Source organism: Clupea harengus, chromosome 14, assembly GCF_900700415.2.
Source record: "Clupea harengus chromosome 14, Ch_v2.0.2, whole genome shotgun sequence".
Classification (NCBI taxonomy): domain Eukaryota; kingdom Metazoa; phylum Chordata; class Actinopteri; order Clupeiformes; family Clupeidae; genus Clupea; species Clupea harengus.
This window is the reverse complement of record NC_045165.1, coordinates 214,178-221,677: the sequence shown is the minus strand read 5'-3', so window position 1 is coordinate 221,677 and position 7,500 is coordinate 214,178. Positions and strand designations below refer to the sequence as shown.

Here is a 7,500-nt window from a genome sequence, read left to right as displayed (position 1 = left end):
CTCCTCTTGGCTCAGGTCGTGCAGCAGCTGGAGGAGAACGAACGCAGCACTCAACATCTGGACAACATCTGGATGACATCACTGACCAGAGTCAGCCGGTCAAAAGTGACTTCTTCAATTCATGGCCAAATTAGGGATCCTGTATTAGAGATGTACCCACTCTGAGTCCTAGAACCCATGCAGGGTTCCACTCTGAGTCCTAGTAGTGAGTGTGTGTGTGTGTGTGTGTGTGTGTGAGTGTGAGTGTGAGTGTGTGTGTGTGTGTGTGTGAGTGTGAGTGTGTGTGTGTGTGTGTGTGTGTGTGTGTGTGTGTGTGTGTGTGTGTGTGCGGTATCTGCTCGGCAATCAGCTATCCAGTTAATCAACTCATCTTCATTTTGTGTTGCTCAATATAAGTCTGGAGTGTGACGTAACTTACAGTGGAGATGAGGGTTTACACACATCAGTTGGGGGCGACAAACAACAACAAATCTCAAACACAGAACATAAAATACCAGTCAAATGTAAATAAAACAAGAAAACAAATCACAGAGATGCAAAATGCTGATGACACAACAGGAACACACACATCCTGTAATGCCTCTGACACAACAGGAACACACTCATCGCCTCTGACACAACAGGAACACACACATGCTGTCAGACACAACAGGAACACACACTCATCCTGTCAGACACAACAGGAACACACTCTTGCTGTCAGACACAACAGGAACACACTCTTCCTGTAACGCCTCAGACACAACAGGAACACACACTCTTCCTGTAACGCCTCTGACACAACAGGAACACACACATGCTGTCAGAGACAACGGGAACACACTCTTCCTGTAACGCCTCAGACACAACAGGAACACACACTCATCCTGTCAGAGACAACAGGAACACACACATGCTGTCAGAGACAACGGGAACACACACATGCTGTCAGAGACAACAGGAATACACACATGCTGTCAGAGACAACGGGAACACACTCTTGCCATGCTGTCAGGCCAGCCCTCTTCAGGGTTACCTTAAGGCTTTCTGAGGCTTCTGTCTCCACGGCAACGGTCAACTGCACCACCACCGCTGCCTGATGTTTAACACTCCCCTCCTTTTCTTCTGGCTTGCCTATTGGTTTGGTTTGTGGTGCCTGCTCTGCTTTCTGATTGGCCGACACTGGTGAAGGAGGCTCTGTCTTCTCCTTGTGTCTGATTGGTGGAGGCGGTTTCTCGTCAGTAGTAGGGACTAATGGCTTTTCCTCTTCAGCTCTGTCTTTCTCCTGCCTGGCAGGGGTAGTTATCTCTTTAGCTGGGTCTTTAGGGGTAGTTACCTCTTCAGCTCGGTCTTTAGGGGTAGTTACCTCTTCAGGTGGGTCTTTAGGGGTAGTTATGGCAGGAGCCTCACTGAGGGCTGCCTCTCTCTCGCTCTCAGCCTCCTGTGTCATGGAGCGTCTGTCCATCACTTCCTCTGTCTCAGGTTTGGCAGCAGCAGTCACTGCCTTGTCACCTCCAGCCTCCTTTCCTCTCGCTGGTCGGGTTGGCTTGGCAGCCGAGTCTGCTGGTCCTGCGTCTGGTTTTGGTGCTTCACTGCCCCCTAGTGGTTTGGGTGTTTCACTGCCCTCTTGTGGTTTTGGCGCTTCACTGCCCCTAGTGGTTTTGGTACTTCACTGCCCCCTTGTGGTTTTGGCGCTTCACTGCTCAGGGATTTATCCTCCTCTTGTGTTCTGTCCTTCTTTCTCCTGGCAGGTGGGGTGGGTTGGACCTCTGGTTTCTCCAGCAGAGTGTCCAGACACACAGACCTCCTATCCGCCTCTATGTGGGACCTGCGTCGTCTACTGGGTGGCGTGGGAAGAACTTCAGGAGAACCGGCAACAGAACCGGCAATAGAACCGGCAAGACTTGTCTGATCCCCCTCTGCCGTTTCCTTACGCCTTCTGGATGGCGGAGTCGGCAGAACCTCAAAACTACCCAGGCTTATCTGATCACCTTCTACTTGAGATTTGCGTTGTCTGCTCGGTGGTGTTGGCAGAACTTCGGGAGAACCGACAGAAGAACCTCCCAGACTTATCTGATCTTCCTCAGCCTTTTCCTTACGCCTTCTGGATGGTGGAGTCGGAAGAACCTCAAAACCACCCGTGCTGCTGATCCGATCACTTTCTATCTGGGATGTACGACGGTGCCTGGCTGGTGGTGCTGGTAGACCTTCAGACGGACTGGTAGCAGAACCACCAGGGATGATCTGATCTCCTGCCTTCTCCTTCTGCCTCCGCAGCACCACTGTGCTGTCCAGCTGGAGGTCGAGGCTGACCTGACTGAGTCGATCAGGATCAGCCTTCTCCTTGCGTCTCCTTGTGGGCGGGGTCGGCTGGATTGGTGGCAGGGTCTCAGAGCTGATTTGACTAACAGTATCAGCATCTTGCTTGTCTTTGCGCCTCCTCATTGGTGGAGTCGGCTGGACCGCCTCCTTCTCCGCTTGACTGACAGGATCAGCATCTGGATGCTCTTCATGTGTTTGTGAGAGTGGGGCTGGCGCCCCCTGGTGGCGGCCTGGGGGTTCAGTCTCAGCACACAGCACTCCTGCTTCTCTCTGCTCACCCTCTGACCTCTGACCTTTCATCCTTCGAGAGGGTGCAGCCGGTTTGGCCGGTTCCTCTTGGAGTTTTTCCTGGACTCCGCTGTCGTCGTCCCTCTGTGGTGCGTACACCTCTCGCCCTGTCTGTCCTTCGTCACTTCCTCTGTCCTCGCGCTCTCGCGTCCCAGTGACATCACTTCCTCTGTCCTCGCGCTCTAGTGTCCCAGTGACATCACTTCCTCTGTCCTCCCGCTCCAGTGTCCCAGTGACATCACTTCCTCTGTCCTCCTGCTCTAGCGCCCCAGTGAGACTCACTCGCGGCACGCTGCGTTGCACCTCGGCTGGGCCGGGCGGTTCGATGATGACGTCTGGTTGCCAAGCGCCCAGCACTCGACCAGGCTGCCTCTGAAGCACAGGCTGCTGCTCTGCAGGGTGTTCCAGTACGATGTAGCGCTGCTGGATCTCCCGCGGTCCGTTGTCCATGGTCCAGTGGTCTATCTCTCTGCGTAGTTCGTTCGGGCCATTGTCGCCCGTCCAGGCTCCGACAGCATCGCCAGCGTGTGCTCCTGCCGCCGCGCCAGCTTCGGTGGGTGAGGCTGGCGGAGTTTGGGCCTGTGCCATGCGTGCAGACTCTCGCTCCACTGGCTCAGCCTCTCCACCCAGCCCCTCCACACGTGGCTCCTCCTCCCGAGGGGGACGAACCCTGGTCTCCGTGTGCAGCTCCTCCCCCGGCGCAGCGGCTCTGGTGTCGTAGCCCGCCGCCCCAGCAGACACCAGGCGTGTGATGTCACTGGTGATGTCACTGCTGCCGGTGTCCAACGCCTCGAAACTCTGAATGTGAATGGTGTCCTCGTCCAGAATAAGGGAGGCCACTCTCCTCTTGGGCTTCGGGGCGTCTTCTTGGGCTCCGTCCCTATCAGGGGTGTTAGGGGCGTGTCTAACCCTGGGGGCGTCGGCTTCATGTGTATCTGTCCTCTCTCTCTCCACACCAGCGCCCTCTGCAGGCCAAGCCTCGAACCCACTGAGGTCTCCTGTCACGGCCCGCCGTGTGCCCTCCTCCTCTGCCCGACGCGTCTCCTCCTCCACTGTGATGGGGATCACCCTCCACTCCCCGTCACCTCGACTCGTCTCTGTCTCGGCCGAAGGGGCAGTCGTCCTTCTGTCTGCGTCAGGTGTGTGTGTTCTGTCATGGGTCGCGGCGTCAGGTGTGTGTGTTCTGTCGTGGCTCACGGCCCTCCTCTGCTGAGCAGCAGTGGCGGCGGCGGCGGCTCCAGACGCCTGCATCTCATCGTGCATCTCCCTCAGCAGGGCGCCCAGCGCGGCGGACGACTCTGCCTCAGCCTCAGCCAGGCTCTGTGTGATCACTCGAACGGGAGACTGTCTGTAGTCTGTGTCAGCTGGGTGCTGGAGGCCAGCATGTTGCTCTTCCTGAACCAGGTCAGCCTGGCTCTGGGTAGGGGTCTCTGTGGTTGAGGAGGGCGCCCCCTGGTGGCGTGGGGGTTCACTCACAGTGAGACTACTCTCCTGTGTCTGTTCAGGCTGACTCTGGGTAGGGGTGTCTGTGGTTGAGGAGGGCGCCCCCTGCTGGCGTGGGCTGAGTACAGAGCTGACTAAAACTGCTGGAAAGCTGGAACTTTTCTCAACAGAAATAGGAAACTGGACACAGGGTAACGTACAGGGAAAACAAGGTCGTACAGCAAGGTCAAAGGTCAAAGAAGGTCAAAGAAGGTCAGCAAGGTCAAATGACAAAATATTACAACCAATGCTAAACTATACGCTAAACTATATAACTAAAACTGAATACGTCCACACAGATTTCCCATGACACTGTAGAAATGTGACACGCAGGACACACGAACACACACACACACACACACACACACACACACACACACACACACACACACACATGCAGTATTCACCTTCAACTCTATTTCCCTGGATAGTCTGATGGCCTCCGTCCTCTTCTGCTCTGCAATGTCCTGATGGGGGAATCATTCAATATGAATCAGTCCACTTCAGACACAGACACACATCCTTATATCACTAACCCTAACACACACACACATCCTTATACCACTAACCCTAACACACACACACATCCTTATACCACTAACCCTAACACAGACACACATCCTTATATCACTAACCCTAACCCAGAAATATTTAAGCAATATAGTACGAGTGCGAGTGGGGTAGGTAAGGGATATTCCCACGGGTGGTGTTCGGCCGTAGTCACGAGGTCGGAGGCCGAGTGGTGCAGGCAACAACACCCGTGGGAATATCCCTTACCTACCCCACTCGCACGAGTACTATATTGCTTTTAGAAAACTATTTTATAGTCAACCAATTAACATTTAAACACGAAGTCATTGATTAAAAAAATGTTTATTTCGCCACTGTTTCTCCGCAAACAAAAAAATTGTTCCATTGTCAACGTCTTTTGGAATTATAAGAACTTTGAATTAACGGTTATCGCTTAATTGTATCAACGTGCTATAGAATGTTTCATCGCGGAGTGATTTATGATTAGCTGTGAAAAGTCCGAGTTAGGATGTCCTGGGGTATTCCAACTCATGGAACGTCTTTCGTCCAATCAGAAACAGCTAAATAATTCGATAGGACCCAATTGTTTTATAAATCCTTATATCATTAACCCTAACCCTAACACAGACACACATCCTATAACACTAACCCTAACACACACACACATCCTTATATCCCTAACCCTAACACACACACACATCCTTATATCCCTAACCCTAACACACACACACATCCTATAACACTAACCCTAACACACACACACACATCCTTATAACCCTAACCCTAACACACACACACATCCTTATAACCCTAACCCTAACACAGACACACATCCTTATATCACTAACCCTAACACAGACACACATCCTTATATCACTAACCCTAACACACACACACATCCTTATAACCCTTACCCTAACCCTAACACAGACACACATCCTTATATCACTAACCCTAACACAGACACACATCATTATATCACTAACCCTAACACACACACACATCCTTATAACCCTAACCCTAACACACACACACATCCTTATATCACTAACCCTAACACACACACACATCCTTAGAACCCTAACACAGTTCAGAAGCGTCCTTCCTTCAGCTGGCCCTCACCTTGAGTCTCTGAGTGAGAGAGGCCGTGTGTGTCTCAGCGTCCTTCAGCGTTTGGGTGCCGTCTCGCTCCATCTTCCCAGCCAGCTCCGGGCCCAGGCAGTCTCTCAGCAGCTCCTTATGAGACAGCGCCACCTGCAGGCTCTGGCGCTGAATGGCACCCTCCTCCAGCAGTTCCTGAGAAATCCAGTGACTGTTTACTAACCTATCCAATGCACATACCGCAATACACACACACACACTCACACACACTCACAGACACACACACACACACTCACACACACACAGACACACACACTCACAGTGACTGTTTACTAACCTATCCAATGCACATCCCGCTCCTAGATTATGCTAGATGAAGTTGTTATATGTCACGCACACACTCACACAGACACATACACACAGACACACACACTCACACACAGACACACACACTCACACACAGACCGACTCACACACATACACACTCACACAGACACACACACACTCACACAACACACACACACTCTCTCTCTCACACACACACACACACACACCTGTATAGTGAAGGTGGACTCGTGGTCCTGTTGTGTGAGTGCTGTCTGGTTCCATCGCTGGAGTGTCTTGAGGGACTCTCTGACGATCTGCACCGTGCTCTCAGCACACGCTGTCTGTCTGTCTGACAGTCTGGATCTCAAGCTACACACACACATACACACACACACACACACACACACACACAGGAGAAAGAGTCTGGACCTCAAACTACACACAGGAGAAAGAACAATAGTGGAGTTGTGGAGTTGTGGAGTAGTTTTGTAGATGTGTAGTTGTATAGTTTTTTACTTATATAGTTGTGTAGATTAGTAGTGTAGTTGTGTAGTTTTATAGTTGTGTAGTGTAGATGCAGGGGCGGAGATCCCATTTCATTGTAGGGGGGGACAATACATGGTCAAATTTCAGAGAGTAATTCCGGGGGGGGGGGGACATGAAAAAATTGCTTTCACGAGAGCTAGCATAACTTAGCTGCTAAATACCGAATTCTCCATAACATTTACAAACAGAAATTCGAAGTCATTTTTAAATCCTCTAAACGGCATTAAATGTACTAACACAAAATATCTACTCACAGACAAATAATGTCCAAAGATCAAAGAACTTTGATGCTCAAAATAGTTTCCTAAAACAGTTCTAATTTGACCCTAATCAATAAGCCCCCGCCACCCAATATTTACTGTTCCTAACTCGGACAAGTTATCAGAGCTGACTAGAGTTTACAATGGCAGCTATACAGTGTCAAAAACGATATCCCAAGAGGCTCTAGACAACTTTTGGAGACAAAAGAACCTGATTTCGTCTAGAAGCCATCAAAAGGGCCTTCATACTGCAATGGAGGGATATGCATAACATTTAAAACTAGATATGGTGGATAACAAGCTTACATTTGAGGCAGAGAATTAAACAGATTACACAATACAAGAGGGAGAAGCTCATCTCACGGTGCATCACGATATGCCAGATATAAATATATCCAATACCAGCATTGTTCATGCACCGCAGGGAAAGATTAAATTAATTTATCTTCAGTTAATTTAACTGATCTGGAGAGGCACTGAGATGTAGACATACCTTTATTAACTAGCATTAACCTGCCCCTGACAGGACAGTGTCCTAACTGTCTAGCTAGCTATCCTAACGGTGTTAATTACCGGCATGTGTGTGTTATCAGCAAACGTTCACGTTGTCATGTCAATCCATTAATAAACGTATGTATACCTGTGCATATCGATTGGAACTTCG

General features: G+C 50.5%; 1 protein-coding gene across 1 annotated transcript in view; it reads right to left on the bottom strand.

The window, feature by feature from the left end:
• Positions 1-997: 997 nt before the first annotated feature.
• Positions 998-7,500, bottom strand: part of LOC105912113 — a 16,388-nt gene continuing 9,885 nt past the window's right edge. Inside the window, exons 9-12 of the mRNA XM_042709794.1 lie at positions 6,258-6,399; positions 5,725-5,898; positions 4,479-4,538; positions 998-4,212 (exon numbers count right to left, since the gene is read on the bottom strand). Of these exons, the coding sequence (XP_042565728.1) occupies positions 1,579-4,212; positions 4,479-4,538; positions 5,725-5,898; positions 6,258-6,399 (3,010 nt within the window). The 3' untranslated portion in view covers positions 998-1,578. The remainder of the gene's footprint in view (positions 4,213-4,478; positions 4,539-5,724; positions 5,899-6,257; positions 6,400-7,500) is intronic.